We start from the raw sequence: 21961 nt of genomic DNA on the forward strand, positions 1-21961 counted from the left end.
AGGTTGAGTTTTCGGTATTCGACGCAGGAGCGCAGGCTACCATCCTTCTTTTTCACCAATACGACAGGCGATGCCCAAGGACTCTTAGATGGCCGAATAACGCCGTCGTCAAGCATCGTCTTCACTTGTGTTTGTATTGCCTCGCGCTCTTTCGGTGCTACACGATAAGGATTCTGCCGAATTGGTCTGGCGTCGGCTTCGGTGACAATACGGTGCTTAGTGAGCGGCGTCTGGCTAACTCGTGACGTGGATGAGAAGCAGCTCTTAAACTCATCGATGAGCTCAATAATGCTGCTGCGTTCGACGGGCGATAAGGTGGGACTGATATCAACCACAGGGGCAGGCATGGCCACGGTAAACGTGGCGTGCTCCACTGAGAGGCAGTCCTGTATTGAGGTAAATTCGTCGAAGTAAGTAACCGCCGTGCCTTTAACAATGTGTCGACGTTCCCTGGTAAACTTCGTCAGCAGGAGTTCAGCACATCCATCGGGTACGTTAATTACGGCCCTGGTGATGTAAACGCCTAGACTCAGTACCAGTGCGTCGATGTGTTCAGCGACGCCAGTCCCTGTGTTCAAGTTGTCACAGATTACAGGCACGAGGGAACAGCTTCGCGGCGGAAGCGTGACGTCGTCGTCGGCGATACGTAAGCGGGGTCGCTGTTGTTCCGCGGGGTCGACGTCGTCTGAACTCGTAGAAAATGTGACGACGAGGTCACGGACATTAATCACTGCACCATACTCTCTCAAAAAATACATCCCCAATATAAGTTCTTTACAACACTGAAAGAGAATGACGAAGGTGGCGACGAAGGTTGCACCGGCGATCACTATTCTGGCTGCGCATTTTCCAATCGGCGTCATCAACTGGCCGCCGGCAGTTCTGATGTTGGGCCCGCTCTACGGCATCTTTACTTTTCGCAGCCTTTCAGCCAGCTTTTGACTGATTATCGAAAAATGGGAACCAGTGTCGATGAGAGCGGCCACTTGGTGACCGTCAATGCAAACGACAAGGTCGGCGCTGACGTCGTCGGTTACAGGGGGTGTGGTTGGAGTCGTCGGTCGTCGATGATGGGGGCTTTCGGAAAGCTAGACGGTTTGCAACCTCACTCCCGAAGGTCGCTGCCTCTAGTTTCCCCGGCGCGGGCTAGGGGACCTGCCCCTAGAGGCGTCAGAAAAATCGCGATGGGTCGGCGGGGTTTAACGAACCGGAGAAGGGGAACGCGATCGAGGCGTCGCTGAACCTTCCGGCCGGAAGTTTGCAGAATTTTCATCGCAGGTACGTGTAGCATCAAACACACGGTAATTGCAGTTGGGAAACCTTAGATACCCAGCTGCGCGGTAGTGGCAGCACGGTAAACATATCCTGCTTCGCCGCAATGAAAGCGTAGCGGCCGGCAGTCAGCGGTGCGCCACAAACCGGTCTTTCGAAGCGGGTAACCGGCAGGAAATTCGCCGTAAGATCGAGGCGCAGTGACCGTCTGGCGGCGATACGGCGTAGCTGGCGGCGGCTGTGACTGTCGAAAATAGGGCGTCGGGGGTGGCGGTGATGGCTGCGTCGTACTGGTTGATGGTGTCAGCAGCATCGAAGTGGCGGGAGGTGGACGACAGACCGCTTCCGAGTCGGTCAATCGTCGCGGCACCGCCTGCCATTCGGGTGGCGAAAAGGCCTGTCGAACTTCCTCCCGAACGATATCAGTGACAGAAGCCACCGCTGGTGCCATAGGAGAAATCCCGAGCTGCCGGATCTCCTCTCGCACAATCTCTCGGATGACTTCACGCAGAGACGTGCCGCCGCTCTCAGGTAGAATTTAAGCATTCGCCGGCGAGCTCGTGCGATCATATTGGTGGTATCATTGCTGTAGTGCTCGTTCTATAGCGGTAGCCTCCTTGGTGAATTCGGCAACTGTCGTCGGTGGGTTCCTCACGAGTCCGGCAAACAGTTCCTCATTCATTCCGCGCAAGAGATAGCGTAACTTCTTTTCTTCGGCCATCTGAGGGTCTGCTCTGCGGAAAAGGCGGGCCATGTCTTCTGCAAACATGGCAACGCTCTCGTTTGGTTTTTGAATACGGGATTCGAGTAGGCGCTGCGCGTTGTCTCTTCTGTCGGTACTAGTGAACGTGTTTAGCAACTGGGTGCGGAAGGCATCCCATGTGGTCAAACTTCTCTCCCGGTTCACAAACCACGTCCGCGCACTGTCTTGAAGGGAAAAATAGACATTACACAGCTTTTGCTGGGCTCCCCAGTCATTATAACGGGCGACACGCTCAAGTTGGTCCAGCCAATCTTGGACATCTTCAAAAGCGTCGCCATGGAAATTTTCTGGTTTCTTAGGATTCTGCAGCCTCACCTGCGATGGAGTTGCCGTAGCCATGGTGGAAGTAGGTAGACGCGTTCCAGCAGGGTCCTGCAAAGGGTTGAACTCGGGCGTCAGGCCTAGCAGGCGGTGACTGTACCGGTGAACAGGAGTTTCGACGAACGAAGGTGATTCCGCTTTCGAGGTATGGCTCCGTGAAGGGGTGCCGAGCATGAGGCAATCCTATCCAGCACCTCCACCAGTGTCGCAGCCTAGTAGGCGACGGGAAAGCCGGCGTAGAGAACGCATGAAAGCACTTCATCAGAGCAGTCAATGCGACGTCGTTATGGTATGGTATGGTATTCCTTATGCGATGGCGCACACCCACTGTGGGGGATTGGCCAAGATTTGGGTGAAATTAGGCTATCGTTATTAAAAGACTGAAATTGGTAAAGTTAACTGGAGAAAATGAACAAAAATAAGATGTTTAAGAATTCAAGACAATCTCTTTGTAGAACTTATAAAATCCTCCACGGTTGAGCAAATATCCCTGTGGCACTTTCCAAGAGAGGAGGCTCCTAGGGAAAGGATATTTATAATTGAAAAGCTCAAACCAAGCTGTGTAAATCTTGATTCTAGATTTTTTCTTAAAGAAGTGAAACGGCGGCAGAATATGAAAAAATGATCTATTGTTTCACCTTCTCCACAGACTGGGCACAGAGGGGAGGGCACCAGACCAGCCCTGTGACGATAGAAGTTTAATTTTGGTATTCGACAACGTAATCGGGTAAAGATGACTTCAGTTTTTCTGGTGTGAAAGGAATTTTTGGGCCAAGGGAATAGGAGGTGTCGATATTCTGAAAAATTAGCTACAGCTGGGTTCAAAAAGTCTTGAGTAATTGTGTATCTCCTGAATCTTGTAGTCGTCAGGTAAGCTATTGTAGGAAGTAATGGTAATACAGGGCCACTGAGGGCCTCTCTCGCGAGACTGTCAGCCATTTCGTTCATGACTAATCCTTTATGTCCAGGCACCCAAAGCAATCTAATTAAATTTATGTGGGCAGGCACTAGAAAATGAAATGTACGTAAAAGGTTAGTGACACCATTTGCTGTGAGCGAGGAACATAAGGATAAAGAATCTGTTATTATTACTACTGCCGATATTGAAAAATTTAGTTTGCGTAAGGCTAGGATTACAGCTAGAAATTCAGCCAAAAATACGGAATAGAAGTCCGGAATCCTGATTGCAAATGACCAGTCTAGAGCGGGAGAGAAAATGCCAATTCCAGATTTTTCTTCACACTGTGAGGCGTCTGTCGCAATGACCGTACTTATAGATAAACTCAATAAATGGTCCTGTAATAAGCCGTTTAATATATTATAAGGGAGATGTTTTGCATTGTTTGGGTAGATGTCATCATATATAATCTGTAGGTTCTCTCGCACATCACAAATAGGCGGTACCTCCCAGAGACGTACATTTAAGGGATTTATCAATGTTTGTGCGAAGACCACCTGTGGTGTATGAAAACGATGCCAACGTACTCCGAAGAAAAGTGCAGGCTGGGAAATGAATATGCATTTCAATCTTGTAATAGGGGATTCATACAATTTTAATACTGTTTGCACCGTCAGTAACCGAAATCTACACAATATTGAGGGCAACCTGACTTCTTGGTGTAATATGTTATTGGCAACATATTTCGGTAACCCGCAACACAGTCGTAGGGCTTCCCGCTCAAGTAGAACAAGGGGACGTAATTTATAAGCTGGAGCACCAGAAAATAAAACACATCCAAATTCTAAAATGGGCCGTACATACATTTTGTATATCATTAAAAGTGGATCTCTCCGCATTCCGGACCGACTGTTGCACAGCTTACGTAGCATACCAACTGCTCGCACTCCTTTTTTAACTATATGGTCAATATGGCTGAGCCAGCTGAGGGAACCGTCATATACTACACCTAAGTATTTCACCGACTCCACTTGAGGTATAGTCTCGAGGCGATAGGATATCGATATATTAACGGGATTGTTAAGAGGGAAAACCAATATCGAGCATTTTCTAGCGTTAAGTGAAAGGCGAATTTTGTTTAACCAGGTTTCTATGGCGTTGAGGTAGTTTTGTAGTCGATAATATAGAGAGTGAATATCACTGTCTGATGCAAAGAAAGCAATGTCATCCGCGTATACGTATGTTTGTACTTCTTGATGTAGAGGAATGGAACACATCAGAATATTAAATAGTAACGGTGAAGTGACAGCTCCTTGTGTTATCGTCTCTGTTTTTCCACTCGCGCGCTACTTCAGCGTCGTTCTCATCGCCTGGCACATACCCGCGGCGACCATATAGGATGTGGCAATATAATACTGCTATTCAACGGACTACCGGCTACAGCCCTTTCTTCCTTGTGTATGGACGATCTCCTTCCACCACATTTGACAGAGAATTCTTTTTACCACCTTCTTCGCCTAATGCGTCGCTTCCAGAAGATTTTGCAGCCCGAGTTGCACATTGCCGTCAAATCGCCCGGCAAAGCACAGAAGCTACACAAGCTGAGCGCAAGCATCATTGCGACAACAAACGCCGTGACCTACGTTTTCACCCTGGAGACCAAGTCTTGCCTTGGACTCCAGTCCACACCCCAGGCCTTTATGAGAAGTTCATTCAACGCTACACTGGCCTATACACCGTTGTGCAGCAAACATCTGCAGTGAACTGTCTCGTCCGCCCGGTACACTCCGCCACTCACCGGCGACGCCGGAATGCCGAAATTGTTCACGTCTCGCGGATGAAGCCCTTCACTCTCCGTTTAGATAATCTCTAATCTGGAGCCAGGCTGGCCGCTTCTACAACGGGGGGAAGTTAGTGTAAGCACTATTAACGTACTTCGTCGTTTTCATTTGTACATAGCCATCACCATTTTCCCTGTTCTTCGACTTCATCGCGCATGAGCTGGAGGAAAGCCACGGGGTTAACCAGACGCCTGTCCGCTTTTTTATCCTGCACGGCAGGAAGAGGGAATGGGATGAAAAGAGTGAGAGAGAGGAGATAGAGCCCAGTTTCGCGCACATTTGAAGGATCGCATCGAGGCTACAAGCTGTCGCCAAGACCTTTCGACATGAAGTACTGCAACAACGCTTTCGTGGCTTCCTGCATATGTATGTATGTATGTATGTATGTATGTATGTATGTATGTATGTATGTATGTATGTATGTATGTATGTATGTATGTATGTATGTATGTATGTATGTATGTATGTATGTATGTATGTATGTATGTATGTAAGTATATATGTATGTATGTATGTATGTATGTATGTATGTATGTATGTATGTATGTATGTATGTATGTATGTATGTATGTATGTATGTATGTATCTATCGTAGCGTATCGTCATGTTCCAAGGTTGTTCATTTCCGAAAATGGTCTAGAGTCCAGCCGCCTCAATGCTCTCTGGGTTTACGTTCGACGTCGTACTGGGGAAATTGACATAAAATGTGTTCAATCGTTTCTATAGTTCCACAAGAGTCGCACATGGGCGTATTCCCCATCCCAATGCCGAACTAGTAGGCCTAGGCAAATGCCACCCCGAGCATAAGGATACGTTTATTCGAATTTTCTTCCCTGCCATCAGGTGAAAGCTGACTAATAAGTATTTAAGTTTTCTTTATTCTTGAGACCTCCTGGTAATGTCCGGGATTGCGTCTTTTACAGCTTCCTTGCATAAAAGATCAGTTGCGAATAGTAAATTATTTTGTTAAAAGTGTTAACGCACGCGCAACGGAAGTCCTACTCCATTTCCACTATTCATTCAGTGAAAACATAGCACGTCTACACAGTCACGTTGTAGTGATTAGAAGAACAAGGCAGTTGCAAAAGGGCGAGTCTTGAATCTAACTCATTATTACGGGAGCTTGCATTGAAAAAGAACGAAACGCTCAAAACACAACGATTGCTGCGCGCAAAGTCATCCTTCTGTGGTATCTTATCTACTGATCAAGGCATCAGTTCATCAGGCTTGAACGCTTGTGCATTGCAGCACAACCACTGTCGCTCGAATGTGATCGAGAATGTAGGCCAGCATACAGTTCACGCGCGCAATCTGATTAGATGACGCGTTTTTGCGATTGAATCGGTAGCAACATTCAGGGTACTTGTAATACATGCAGGCACGTCTTCAGCCAAATGATAACTTTGGAACAGTGGTTAGACACTAAAGAAAGCTCACGTGAAAAGAAAACTATGCAGAGTTTCTTTAAATATTAGCTGACAGATATTGCACGTGGTAGAAAGGGCCCCCAAAACTGCACAGATGTGCTAACACACCAATACTTCAAGATCTAAACACTTCACAATTACTGGTATTTACTAAGCCAGCATTTTATGTGTTAATGTAACCCTGTAGTTGAGGGGCCAGTTTCATCACGGCCACTGTGTCGCAGTCCATATTTCGCGTTACTGTACGTATTTCCGCATTAATTGTCACAACATCGCGGAGTTTTCTTCTTCAGGTCTTAATATTAGAGAGCCAATATGTTTGGCAGAAAGCATTCATCCTGAAACTTCAGTACATTTCGTTCTAACGCACACGTCCGCGCTGCTCCATCTATTACAAAGTACCAAAAAATGTGTCCAATGCTTTCTGCCAGGCAGCTGTTTTTATTGTTAATGACGCCAGGAAACCGAGCCCGATGCTACCGACGCTCAGAAATCTAATCGGGAGCGCACACAATGTTCTCGCACACATTGTGCGATGTGTCGTAGCGCTGAGGTGCTTCCTGTAGGATGGAGGAAAATCCATTGTTAGAGCAGGAGCGCACGGTTGGGCACATTCGTTTAACCTCATGAACTTGATTTGCGCAAAAAGAAAAAAAGAACAACTCTCCAAGATTTCACACTTGATTTACAAGGAGCCTACTGCACCATCAAAATGCCGGTTGTAGTTACCTGCACCAACTAAATATATAAAATCGTTATACATCTTGGTGACATTATTTTGTTATTCAAGTGCTCAGATTGGTAATCTCTAGATACGAAGTAAGTTGAGCAGTTGTGGGAGTAATTAACGAAGCAACGTTAATTTTCACTAATTGATATTAAGTGCCAAAACGAAATGAGTCGCTTGGAGCCTATCCTCGAGATTATCTAGCCAAGTGAAGAAATTTTTGTTAAACATGCTTCTGTAAGAGCACAAATATTACCCAATTAAATGGTCTCTAAACCATAACTGACGAAGAAAAATAACGTCTGTAAGGTAGATCTGACCGCACCTAGCCATTTGTGATATTGTCATGAATGGTGTTGCTTCTTAAGCATGTTCCTTGCGGCCAGTCCATTTGTGATATTTGTTCACGTTTTTTTCGAAGGCAAACAGCTTTAGAAAGCTTGCTCGGTCGCAGAAACAATGTACGACGAAATGACGGTGCATATTTAGCGCGTCATTCCCTTCAAGTCATCCTGCTGCGGCCGAGGCAAGGGAGATAAAGAAAGTGAACAGCTAGGCGAGCCGTGCCGATGGTGATGGTGGCACCGTGGCGTAATTTGCGACGGTGATCTTGACGTCTCAGGCGCATATTAGACAGTTTTAGTTACACGTACGTAGAGGCTTTGCGTACGTAGAGCTTCTACGTGTCAGCAGTGCGCATGCGTACAACGTAGCGGGCGCGCGCGCGTCTCACGGACGTACGTGAGATTCAATTCTTTGCGTGCGTTTCTTGCGCACGTAGACAGCTTCGCGCGGGAGTTCCGCGAGATCACGAACAAGCGATAGCGGGCCACGCGCGCGCAGACGGCTTGCATCGAAACACGGCGACAGGATTGAATTGGCTACCGCCGTGTTCACAATTCCCGATAGATGTAGCTACGGGGTCCCTCTTGGCGTGCGTAGCGTACGTGTAGCTAAAAGCGTGTCAGATGGCGTGCACGTAAGGCACGTAGGCTTTTCACGTTTGCGTACGTGAAGCCTCTACGTACGTGTAACTAAAACTGTCTATTGTTTTGTGCGTGGGCTTCACTTTCGGAAAAAGACAATGCTATAAGTGCAGTGTCAAGGCCTCGCTGCCAAGGCCTCTAATGGACCTGGTTATATCTATCTCCTCCCTGCTTTTTTTTCCACCAATACTCAAACGACTCTTGATTATCTCGAAGGCTGACCGATTGAGGTTTCCTTTCACTATAAATCGAAGCACTTCTGGAAAGTGGACATTGCCTACGGGTCTCACTGGGCCAATCCGTTCGCATTCCATGAGGATGTGCTAAGTGGTCTCGGGATTTAGGTTGCAGCATACACGCGCCTCAGCTTGTTGCGAATATTTGCTCCGGTATGATGCTGTCCTTAGGAAATCAGCTTGAGCCTCAAATAACGAGGCATTGCCCTTTGTGTTATCCTACAGATTTTTCCTTCTAATTTCTTTCTTCCCATTCTTGTTTTGATTTATCCATTCTTCTTGATTTATCGTCCCCCTACGTCCATGCCACTGCGAAGGCATCGCTCATCCCCGAAAAGCTTGCAGAGGCCGGTTTCCACACCTCGCAGTTCCAGCCACCCTAACGCCGTGACTTCGGGGTTGCGCTGCTAAGGCCGTGGGCGCGGGATCGAATGCCGACCGCGACGGCCGCATTTTGATGGGGGCGAAATGCAAGCACGCTCGTGTACCATGCATTGTGTGAAAGTTGAAAGAACCTCCAGGTTGTTAAAATTAACGGGGAGCCCCCACTGTGACGTGTCTCACAATCATAGTGTGATTCTTGTTCATAAAACAGAAAATTTGTAGTAATTAATTAACCTTCAATCAATCTAGCAGCTCTTATTAAAGCGAATAGCATTATTTGCCTTCACTTCAGCCATTAGATCTGTCTGTCTGTCTGTCTGTCTGTCTGCCTGTCTGTCTGTCTGTCTGTCTGTCTGTCTGTCTGTCTGTCTGTCTGTCTGTCTGTCTGTCTGTCTGTCTGTCTGTCTGTCTGTCTGTCTGTCCGTCCGTCCGTCCGTCCGTCCGTCCGTCCGTCTGTCTGTCTGTCTGTCTGTCTGTCTGTCTGTCTGTCTGTCTGTCTGTCTGTCTGTCTGTCTGTCTGTCTGTCTGTCTGTCTGTCTGTCTGTCTGTCTGTCTGTCTGTCTGTCTGTCCGTCTGTCTGTTTGAGTGAGGCTAGCTTAGCAGGAATCTTTGAGGAACTATCAGACGTTGTTTGGGGTATTATCGGCCTTAGTGAAATTAGAAGAACTGGTGAGGCCTATACATTGCTAAAAACGGCCAAGTCCTCTGCTATAGAGGTCTCCTTGATAAGAAGCAATACGGTGTAGGATTCTTAATCCGCAAGGACATAGCGGGTAACATAGACGAATTCTACAGCTATAATGAGAAGGTCGCAGTAGTCGTAATCAAACATAATAAAAGGTATAGATCAATGGTAGTGCAAGCCTACGCTCCCACATCCAGTCAAGACGATGAGGAAGTAGATCAGTTTTGTGAAGATGCTGAATTAGTGATGAGAAAAGTGCAAACTCGGCATATAGTAGTAATGGGTGACTTCCATGCAAAAGTCGGGGGAAATCAGGCTGGTGAACAAGCAATTGGCAACTACGGCGTTGATTCTAGGAACGCTGGAGGAGAGATGATGGTAGAAGTTGCAAAAAGGAATAAGCTTCGAATACTGATCACTTTTTCAGGAAGCGTAGCAACAGAAAGTGGACATGGAAAAGCCCTAATGGTCGAAAGAAGAAATGAAATTGACTTCATACTTTCTGCTGATCCCAGCCTAGTGCATGATGTAGAAGTGATAGGTACGGTAAAGTGCAGTGATCATAGGTTGGTGAGGGCGAGGGTTCACCTCAATTTGAATAGAGAAAGAGCAAAATTGGTCATGAAGAAACATGTCAACCTAGAGGCAGTAAGGGTACAAGCAGACAAATTCAGGCTGGTACATGCAAACAAATATGCAGTGTTAGAACAGAGAAATGACGATGACAGAGCTAATGAATGATACCGTAACTAGGCTGGCTTCAAAGGCAGAAATTGAAGTGGGAGACAAGGCACCAAGGCAATCAGTAGGGAGGCTCTCCCAAGTAACAAAGGGCCCTATAGAGAAACGACAAAAAATGAAAGTATTCAACTCAAGAGATAACAGATAATTTTCGAAATTGTCAAAACTGAGCAACAAGGCGAAAATAAGTGATACTCGAAACAAATACGTGAGAAAGACTGAAGAAGCCGTAAAAAATGGACGCAGCCTGAAATCAGAAGAAAACTTAACATAGGACAAACCAAGATGTATGCACTGAAAGATAAGCAGGGTAATATCATCAGCAATCTATAATGTATAATAAAAGCAGCGGAAGAAATCTGTAGTGATCTGTAAAGTACATGAACGACTCAGGAGTACTTCATTCGAAACAATATTGAACAGGATGCAGAAACTCCCCTTATAACTAGAGATGAGGTTACAAGGGTCTTGCAAGACATGAAACTGAGAAAAACGGGAGGGGAATACGGAATAACAGTTGATCTAATCAAAGATGGAGGAGACATAATGCTAGAAAAACTGGTGGCACTCTATACAAAGTGTCTATCCAGTGCAAGGGTCCCAGAAAACTGGAAGAATGCAAACATTGTACTAATCCACAAAAAAGGAGACGTTAAGGTAATGAAAAATTGTAGGCCCATTAGCTTACTCCCAGTATTATATAAAATATTTACCAAAATAATCTTCAAAAGAGTAAAGCAACACAGGACTTTAATCGATCAAGAGAACAGGCTGGCTTCAGGAAGGGATACTCTACAATGGATCACATCTATCTCATTAATCAGGTTATCGAGAAATCCCCAGAGTACAATAAGCCTCTCTATATGGCTTTCATAGATTACAAAAAGGCTTTGATTCACTAGAGATACCAGCAGTCATGGAGGCATTGCGTAATCCAGGAGTACAGACCGCTTAAATAAATACCCTGGAAAATATCTACAGAGGTTCCACAGCTAATTTAATTCGACACAAGAAAAGTAGTAAGATACCTATAAAGAAAGGGGTCAGAAAAGGAGACACAATCTCTCCAATGCTATTCACTGTGTGCTTGAAAGAAGTATTCAAGCTATTAAATTGGGAAGGTCTAGGAGTATGGATGTATGGCGAATACCACAGCAACCATCGGTTTGCTGATGCCTTTTTTCTATTCAGCAACACTGCAGAGGAGTTACAAGAAATGATTGAGGACCTTAACAGGGAGAGTGTAATAGTGCGGTTGAAGAATGATAAGCAGAAGACAAAGATAATGATGAATAACCAGGCAAGGGAAGAAGAGTTCAGGATCACAAGTCAGCCTCTAGAGTCTGTGAAGGAGTACGTTTACCTAGGTCAACTAATCACAGGGAACCCTGACCATGAGAAGGAACTTCACAGAAGAATAAAAATGGGTTGCATTGCATACGGCATACATTGTGAGCTTCTGACTGGAAGCTTACCGTTGTCATTGGAAAGGAAGGTATACAATCAGTGCATTTTACCGGTGCTGACATATGGGGCGGAGACTTGGAAACTGACAAAGAGGCTTGAGAACAATTTAACGACCGCACAAAGCGCGATGGAATGAAGAATGCTAGGCATGCCTTTAAGAGACCGAAAGAGAGCGGATTGCATCAGAGAACAAACGGGTATCGATGATATTCTAATTGACATTACGAGAAAAAAATGGCGCTGGGCAGGTCATGTAATGCACAGATTAGATAACCGCTGGACCATTAGGGTGACAGAATTGGTAGCAAGAGAAGGGAAGCACAGTCCAGCACGGCAGAATTCTAGGCGATGTGACGAAATGAGGAAATTTGCGGGCGCTTTTTGGAATGGGTTGGCGCAGGACAGGGGTGGACACAAAATAGGATGATGATGATGATGATGATGACGATGATCTATCTATCTATCTATCTATCTATCTATCTATCTATCTATCTATCTATCTATCTATCTATCTATCTATCTATCTATCTATCTATCTATCTATCTATCTATCTATCTATCTATCTATCTGTCTGGCTGTCTGTCTGTCTGTCTGTCTGTCTGTCTGTCTGTCTGTCTGTCTGTCTGTCTGTCTGTCTGTCTATCTGTCTGTCTATCTATCTATCTATCTATCTATCTATCTATCTATCTATCTATCTATCTATCTATCTATCTATCTATCTATCTATCTATCTATCTATCTATCTATCTATCTATCTATCTATCTATCTATCTATCTATCTATCTATCTATCTATCTATCTATCTATCTATCTATCTATCTATCTATCTATCTATCTATCTATCTATCTATCTATCTATCTATCTATCTATCTATCTATTTTCTTACGCCGACCGAGTGGCCGAAGCAGTGTACTTGCTTGGGCCACCAGGTAAGCGCTCCTTTTATTCCTAATGGCGCTAGTAAACCAAGCCTGATGTCAACAAGGCTGAGAAAATAACCGCGAGGGCAGACAATCTCCTCGCACACCTTGTGTAGTGTATCGTGGCGCTGAGGTCTTTCTTGTGTAATGTAGGAAATTCCATTGCAAAGGCATAGGTGCATGTTTGGGCACATGCATTCCCTGTTAATGAATTTGAATTGCTTCAAGAAAACCTGTCCAAGCATTCCCACCTGCTTTATCAGAGGCGTACTGCATCATGAATATACCGGCGGTATTTTTTAACGGCACCAATTTTGAAGAAATAGACCAATGTAAATCTTCCTCACATTGTTGTTGTCATTCAAATGTTCTGATGGTAACATCCGGATACGGAGCAACTTGAACAGTTGCGTGTGTAATCCACGAAATTAAGTTAACTTTTAAATATTTGATCTTGAGTGGCTAAAGCAAATGAGTCGTTTGGAGCCCATCTTCGACAATGTGTATCTGAGCGAATATATGTTTATTGACCCTGCTCCTGTAAAACTCCAGAACAAATATTTTGCAATTAAGCGCTCCCTGAAAGCGTAATTGACGCGGAAAAAGATAGTCGCCCTGACCACTTCCAGGCTTTTCTGATGTTGCCATCAATGGCACGGCTCGCTGAGCATGTTCATTGCGGCCACACGACTTTCGATTTTTATAGACATTGTTTTTAGGAGGGCAAACCGTTTAAAGTTAAAATGTCAATGCAGAAGCTAACGTGCGCTGTCGAAAGCGTGCTTGGTCACAGAAAAGGTACACGATTCCATGAATGAGGACATTTAGCGCATCATTGCCCTCAAGGCATTGCGCTGTCGTCAACAGAAGCAAGATAACGAAGGTGAACGGCTTAGTAGCTTGTTACGTGGCCGTGCCGTTCAAGGGCGGCAGTACTGACGTCACAGGCGCTTTCATTTTTTTTTTTTTGCTTTCACTTTCAGAACGAAAAAAAAAATTAAATTATGGGGTTTTACGTGCCAAAACCACTTTCTGATTATGAGGCACGCCGTAGAGGAGGACTCCGGAAATTTCGAACACCTGGGGTTCTTTAACGTGCACCTAAATCTAAGCACACGGGTGTTTTCGCATTTCGCCCCCATCGGAATGAGGCCGCCGCGGCCGACTTTCAGAACGAGATGATGCTATAAATGCAGTGTCGTTGGTTCTTATCTCGTGGATTTAAATGTGGGTTTAAATGACCTCCACATTGGGTTTGTTTCCAAAAGTAGGTGTAAGCAGGCAAATCTTCGCTCACATCCACGCACCCTCACACGCACACATGCACAAACACAATACGCACGCACATACATTCAAGCGCACACAAACACGCACACATTTGGTCGCACGCGTGCATGCTGAAACATGAACACACACGTTGTGCAAAACGAGAACAAGGTGAAAGCAGGAGTCAACGTTTCGATAAGTGGATTTGCCTTCCTGAAGGCTACATAGGATTTCCTCACCACAGTATATATATGCTGGGTTTCTCTAATGGGGAGAGGGCGAAAGGAGGGTGGGTGCGTTGGCACACGCGTTGGTACGCACACGCTGGCACATGTGCACGCAAACATTCACACGCACGTGTGCATGCAGCGCAAGCAGGCAAGCGCATGCACACATACGCTAATGCGCGCGTACAGGTGCACACACACGCAAATGCACGCATACACACAGGCCGCGACCGCTCACACACGCATACACGCACTAGCGCGAATGCAAATTCAAATACGGAGGCAGTCGCACGCACACTCTCTGTCCCTCGCACACACACGCGCACACATTTGTTCGCTCGCGTTCATACTGAAACACGAACTCACGTTGGCACACATACCCTATCACACGCGCCCATGCATGCACCGCAAGCACGCAAGCGAACTTACACGTAGACTAATGCATGCGTACAGGTGCACGCACACGCAAATGCACGCATACACAAAAGCCGCGACCGCTCACACACGCATACACGCACTAGCGCGAATGCAAATTCAAATACGGAGGCATTCGCACGCACACTCTGTGTCCCTCGCACACACACACGCACACATTTGTTCGCTCGCGTTCATACTCAAACACGAACTCACGTTGGCACACATACCCTATCACACGCGCCCATGCATGCACCGCAAGCACGCAAGCGAACTTACACGTAGACTAATGCATGCGTAGAGGTGCACGCACACGCAAATGCACGCATACACAAAAGCCGCGACCGCTCACACACGCATACACGCACTAGCGCGAATGCAAATTCAAATACGGAGGCATTCGCACGCACACTCTGTGTCCCTCGCACACACACACGCACACATTTGTTCGCTCGCGTTCATACTCAAACACGAACTCACGTTGGCACACATACCCTATCACACGCGCCCATGCATGCACCGCAAGCACGCAAGCGAACTTACACGTAGACTAATGCATGCGTACAGGTGCACGCACACGCAAATGCACGCATACACAAAAGCCGCGACCGCTCACACACGCATACACGCACTAGCGCGAATGCAAATTCAAATACGGAGGCATTCGCACGCACACTCTGTGTCCCTCGCACACACACACGCACACATTTGTTCGCTCGCGTTCATACTCAAACACGAACTCACGTTGGCACACATACCCTATCACACGCGCCCATGCATGCACCGCAAGCACGCAAGCGAACTTACACGTAGACTAATGCATGCGTACAGGTGCACGCACACGCAAATGCACGCATACACAAAAGCCGCGACCGCTCACACACGCATACACGCACTAGCGCGAATGCAAATTCAAATACGGAGGCATTCGCACGCACACTCTGTGTCCCTCGCACACACACACGCACACATTTGTTCGCTCGCGTTCATACTCAAACACGAACTCACGTTGGCACACATACCCTATCACACGCGCCCATGCATGCACCGCAAGCACGCAAGCGAACTTACACGTAGACTAATGCATGCGTAGAGGTGCACGCACACGCAAATGCACGCATACACAAACGCCGCGACCGCTCACACACGCATACACGCACTCGCGCGCATGCAAATTCAAATACGGAGGCATTCGCACGCACACTCTGTGTCCCTCGCACGCACACACGCGCACATTTGTTCGCTCGCGTTCATACTCAAACACGAACTCACGTTGGCACACATACCCTATCACACGCGCCCATGCATGCACCGCAAGCACGCAAGCGCACTCACAAATACCGTAATATGCGCGTATTGGTGCACGCACAAGCAAATTCAGGCATAGACACACGCCACGATCGCTCACACACGCACACACGTACTCGCGCGCATGTAAATGCAAATACAGAGGCACGCGCACGTGCGCACTAACATGCGCGTGCACGTGCATACAATCATAAACAGGCACACTCAAGAGGTGCACACTGATAATCACTCTCCACCGCCTCGGCTGCTTCTCTGGCTGCGTGCAAACAGACTACACAGCACTCCCTCTACCATTACCGTCCCAGTGCCTTCTGTAATAAATCGCCTTACGGTTGAAATTTAGCGCTTTTTCAAGGCTAGGTGCTCTCTGCCGGGAGGAAGCAAAACAATTTGCTGCTGTCGTGTGTCTTCACCGCCCATCCCTGACCAAGACACTGCTTCAACGCAGCACAAGAATTCTGACTATAAGTATCATAAATGCATATGTGAGGAGGGACTACTCTTTCGTTGTAGTCAGCTGAATCGTTTTGATCCTCGGCCGATGTTGTAAAAGATAATTTTAAAAAATTTGCCACAATCAGGTACACTTGTTCATTGGTGTGAAGTTCCGAAGGTGAATGTCCAGAATTCCTTGACATGCTTACAAACACTTTGCTTTGTTCTCAATATAACAGTGGCTAGCTGGTAAAAAAAAATAAATCTACCGGATATCATAACTTGCTAGAAAATTGCGCATCTCAGTAAACTGCTTGTATATTTCCTAGGACCTGCTTCAATGAGGCTTAACGCCAATTTAATAAGTTAATAGGGAGGAAGAAAACAAGAATTCATCAAGATCAGTGAGTTGGGTATCAATGAAACGGCCACTACAAACCTGCGGGTTTTTCCTGAGCGCCTCCAAGAAGCCACTCTGTAAATCTTCGTTAGGGTCGATGTTCCAATACTTCATCTTGCGTCGAATGAAGTTGAAATTCGCTCCAATGCCCGCACCAATCTCCAAAACTCTAATAGCTCCTTCGCTTCGCAGTTCGGGGTCATGCGACTCGATGCCGTTGAGCGCTGTCAGCACATCGCGCCGTGTGTCTGCGAAAGCTGCTTGACGAACCGCGATCGTAAATTCTAGTATGCGTGCGAACACCCACTGGCGCAGGCGAACGCTGAGCCACAGCGGTAAGGAAAAGAGTAGAGAAATCACAAGCAAAGTTGCAAGTGCGATGTTCACAGCTATGCGATGAAGAAGCGCGTGAACACCCATATTGCGATGTTCTATCGGCGGCAAACAGAATTCGAAGCGGCCGATCGGACCTTTATATAATGTACGGGACCCTGCGGAGTTCTGGGAAAATGTGCCCGCCGAACGAGGGATGGTATCGGCTGATGTGCTCGGGATATCTAAGTTGATCCAAGTGCGCTGATGCGCTACAGAATACTAAGCCCGAGAATGCGCTGCTTTAATTTGAAGGTATGCAGATCGAACCTTCCTTAAAAAAAAGCAAACGGTATCTTAAATATAAGCCACCGAGCACAACTAAGAAAATAGAAAGATTGAGATGGCTTTGGTGAAAGAAAAGCAGCTAGGTAGGAGGAGAGCCCAGGCTTTTTACTTGATTGTTTGCTTTTGTTTTGCTTCTACGATGTGTACGCACTTCGCATAACACACCTGAACTGCAATGCTATGCACACTTGTTCTCATCCCAGAGTAGAATGTTGCCCTCGAAAATTATACGCTTGCGACATCCCGTTTGACTGAAGCGTATATAGGGTTATAAACCTATCGAGATTCTGATACACTCCGAAGGTGCCTCAGGCAAGGACGCGACGGAACGCCATGACAAGGAAAAACTCTGAGTAGTGTCCATGAAGCAATGAAGCAGCTGCAGCCGCATTACGTAACTTAGGGGCACATGCCCACGCTCGGAGACAGCTGACTGGGGATTGCTTGGAACCTGCTAGCACAAACATGAGAAATTCCAGCGTATTTCAATGCTCAACAAATGAGAGACATATTGAGCGTAGCTAGGTTAGTATAAACAAAAAGTGAATTAGAAAGTATTTAGCTTAACGAAAATCAAGACAAATCAGACTAAATGTAGCTAGGTTACCGAGACGCCATGTCTGATGTTAGTCTCCACTTATTTTGAACTTACTTCATTATTTGATAGACATATTTTTGTACAGAACTATTACTTTATATTACTTTGTATATTTGCCTTACTATTTACTGCGCTCAGATTGCTATGTAATGTATTTTGTGCCCCCGTGAAACTACTGTCGTAGCTTTTAGCCCAAAGTGACTGTCTAGCTTCGCTGACCGCAAAACAAAAGTGGATTTTATTTGATTTCACTGTTCAATAGAGGCGGGCAGAATAGTGTGTCCTACCAGTATTTTGCCTTATTATTCGGAATTCTCACTCCTATGCCTCCTTTTTGTCACATGGATATAAACATTTTTTCATGCCCAGTTTAAGTAGAATTGGTAACCGGTTTCGAAAAAAATTGCTTAGCATTAAAAAGCTTTAATTGCGATTACGCGGGACTACTATTTTCGTTGTTTCATGTCATTTCATTTATTATGCCCTTCAAGGCCAAAGGCATTACAAAGGGAGAGTGGTAAATGCAAAAGAATGAAGAAGGCAAATACAGTTGTTTACTTGACTGTTTAAATGGCACCTGCATATAAAATATTAGTTAAGGCTTCAGGGAACTGTTCATAATTAGTAAGGCCTACGACTTCAGCGGGAAGGTGATTCCAGTCACGTGAGGTTCGCGGCAGGAATGATTGTGAGATACTTTTAATGCTGCATGACAAAATGCCGGCTTTGTACTGACCAATGCGAGGGGTTACATAAACTGGATGGGGGATGAGGTGATCCCGTAGAGTATGATGATGGTACAACTTGTGGAAGAGCGCCGAGACACTTTTCTGCGAGATGCCAGCTATGGGAGGCAAAGATTAGATTTCACGTTAGTTATACTCGCTGTGCGGTTGTAGTTGGCAAGAATAAAACGTACAGAGTCATTTTGAACCATCTTGAGGTCAGTGATCAGGTTTTCATTAGCAGGGTCTCATACCGGAGTCGCGTATACGAGTTTGGGTCGTATTGAAGTTTTATATACCAAATGTTTCAAATTAGTACGTACGTCGAAAAAGTTGCAACGTATGTAGCCAAGCATGTGATTAGCGTTTTTAATTATGTTCTTAGTATGAAGAGACCAGCTGAAGTTAGAAGTGATGTAAACACGAAGATATTTATATGGAGAAACCCACTCCAACGACATGTTGTCAATGTAGTACGACGGTATGGTAGATGTTTTCCTAGGCACCCGCATGACTTTGATTTGTTAATATTTAGCTCTATTAACTATTCATTGCCCCAGTTCCCTATAGTGGTAAGGTCCGACTGAAGTAATTCAGTATAGTTAGCATTGGCAATTTCTCTGAAAATGACGCAATCATCAGCGAACAGATGGATATGGATGTTGATAAGCGAGGGAAGATCATTAATGTAAATTAGGAACAATAGGGGTCCAAGGACGGAACCCTGTGGAACACCTGAACTGACCTCTGTAAAACCGGAGTTGATGCCGTTAGCACAAACAAATTGCGAGCTGTTGAGAAGAAAACACTCAATCTATTTCAAAAGGTTACAGTCAATGTTAAATTGGCTAGTTTGTGGAGCAATAGATTGTGACGCACCTTGTCGAATGTTTTTGAAAAAGCTAAGAATATACAAACAGCTAGAGATGATTGGTCAAGAATATGGTGCAGTGCATGTGTAAACGATATTAATTGGGTTTCACAGGAGTAAGGTTTCCGAAAACCATGTTGTGCTGACGTAAAAAATGAGTTGAATTCATGGAAATTAAGAAGGTTGGTAAAAATAATATGTTCGAGAATTTTACAGCATGTACTGGTGAGAGAGATTAGACGATAACTATTAGGGTATGCTTTGCTGTCGGATTTATACGCTAGAATCACCTTGCCTATTTACCACTCATTAGGTAGCGTAAAGTGCTAAAGGAATTACTGGAAAAGTTTGGATAGTGTGACAGAAGAATAATCTGAAGTCTTTTTTAAGAATTTTCTGTTCATACAATCGTATCTGGGAGCAAGTGGTCGCTAATACCTGGCAGGTACGTAACAGGCGATACTATGTCGGGTCGATAAGTGAGGACTAAATCTAGAGTATTCGCCGTGTTAGCTGTTATTCTAGTTGTCTGAGCACACATATGCACGAGTGAGAATACGGAACACACATCTAAAAGGTTGCAAGCTTGAGATGAGAGTGGGGATATTAAAGGGAGGTCGGTATTCTATGTTATGTTTGGTAAATTAATATCGCCAAGTAGGAACAGCGGTGATGAAGGAAAGCGTGTTGCAAAGATGTTAACCACGTCATAAAATTCGTTACTGAAGTTAAGTGACGGCGAAGGTGGACGATAGTATACCCCTATTACAACTTTCTGATGAAGTGTTATTGCTGACCATATTAATTCTAGACCAGTCTGCACGTGCATACAAGATAATGGTATATGTCATTGGAAATTGCGAGAACACGCCGCCTCCTCTCTCCGTGCTACGATCACAACGATAGAACAAGAAGCGAGGAGCATTGAAGAAGATATCAGCGCTGCAGACATGCGCAGTGAGCTATGTTTCAGTTAGCGCGATTATTTTTGTGGAACATGTATCGACTGCTGATGTGAGTGAGTTGTTAAAGACGCTTCTTATATTCGTAAAAAGAAGCGATACTGAAGCCGAGGATGCCTGGCCACTATCCCTCACTCGTCCCTAGGAAACGTTGGCAGAGATAGCGGCAGAGGACAAGCTGGCATGCGCGAAAATGACAGTGGTAGTCATATGGTCATACATGTAAGATTTCTTTTTCATAAGCAACTTGTTGTGACACAATTTGGGGGTTGGGGATATAGGTTGGGTTTTCGCAAGGTCGAGCAACTTTTTTCGTGCCAGACATGTTGCGACCGAGTAATCTTCACTAATTGTGACTTTACTTTCCTTCAGGCTGTTGCGTTTGCAGAGTATTAGGTATTTCGTTTTGAAGTTCAAAGATCTTGCAATGATAGGACGGCATTTGTTAAATTTCCTAAGCGGTTCTCGCGTTCGATTTTGTGAGGGAAAAGGGGGGTCGTTAGGCAATCACTAAGAATAGATATCAATGTTTTCTCAGTCGCCTGCCAGGTTTCATCGGAATCAGGGATGCCATACAAAATTAAATTGTTACGCCGTGACCTGTTGTCAAGATCATCCCGCCGTGATTGAAAAGTGGTGACCAGTGCGGAAAGTTCGTCTGTTTCAGTGTGAATGGTGGCAATATTCTGGCTGAGTTCGTCTAACCTTTTACAGTTTTGCTGTAGCTCATCTAATCGGTTTTGAATCGCAGTGATTTTGGTTTCAATTGATTTCTGTCCAGGTTTAATAGTTTTAACGCCAGCTGCAAATGCTGTTTGTGTTTTAGAGCTATGCAGCGAACGGGTGTGTATGTTCTTTAGCAAATGAAAAATAACTTTAATCTGTTCAGTGGGATCGGAAGGTAAATTTTCAATGTCTAAAAAGGTTTCCGAGCGGGTGCATGTGGGCCCAGGGTTGCTCACAGCATTACCCGCACGCAATAACAAAAGGTTCATAAAGAAACATACACAAAAAACTTCGCGCAATACTTGTGGACACGGGAAGAGGAATAAGCAGACGGTATTGCTCTTCTTAGCATACAAAGGAAGGTTTGTACGCACCTCCATAGCAAACGGAAAGCACTTCAGTGCTCTGTCAAAGATACTCTCCCCGCGTCCACTGAACGAGCTGTTGCATGGCCGGCTTCTTAAGTACTGGGCCGAGGATGATGTTGCTGCCGATCCGAGGGGTGTTTTAAGGCCGAGTTGTACCGGGCAGCGTGAGTCGACGAAGGGTGCGAAAGCAAGATGCGATGAAGGCACCTCATCAATCGTGCAGGCGTAGCGATGGTACATGGTTAAGGGTGACGGAAGCTGGCATATCAGGCCGCACGATGGGACCGATAGCCAGGGCATCAAGAATGCAAGCAGGGCCTGCATAGCAAAC

At 45.6% G+C, this 21961-nt stretch overlaps 1 protein-coding gene across 1 annotated transcript in view; it reads right to left on the minus strand.

Annotated features, from left to right (window-relative positions):
- The window catches only part of LOC126522216 (thiol S-methyltransferase TMT1A-like), a 36682-nt gene extending 19528 nt beyond the window's left edge, over positions 1–17154 (minus strand). Inside the window, exon 1 of the mRNA XM_050170950.3 lies at positions 16760–17154. Coding sequence (XP_050026907.2) covers positions 16760–17140 — 381 coding nt within the window. The 5' untranslated portion in view covers positions 17141–17154. The remainder of the gene's footprint in view (positions 1–16759) is intronic.
- Between the last annotated feature and the right edge of the window lie 4807 nt (positions 17155–21961).

This window comes from Dermacentor andersoni, chromosome 6, assembly GCF_023375885.2.
Source record: "Dermacentor andersoni chromosome 6, qqDerAnde1_hic_scaffold, whole genome shotgun sequence".
NCBI classification, from domain to species: Eukaryota; Metazoa; Arthropoda; class Arachnida; order Ixodida; family Ixodidae; genus Dermacentor; species Dermacentor andersoni.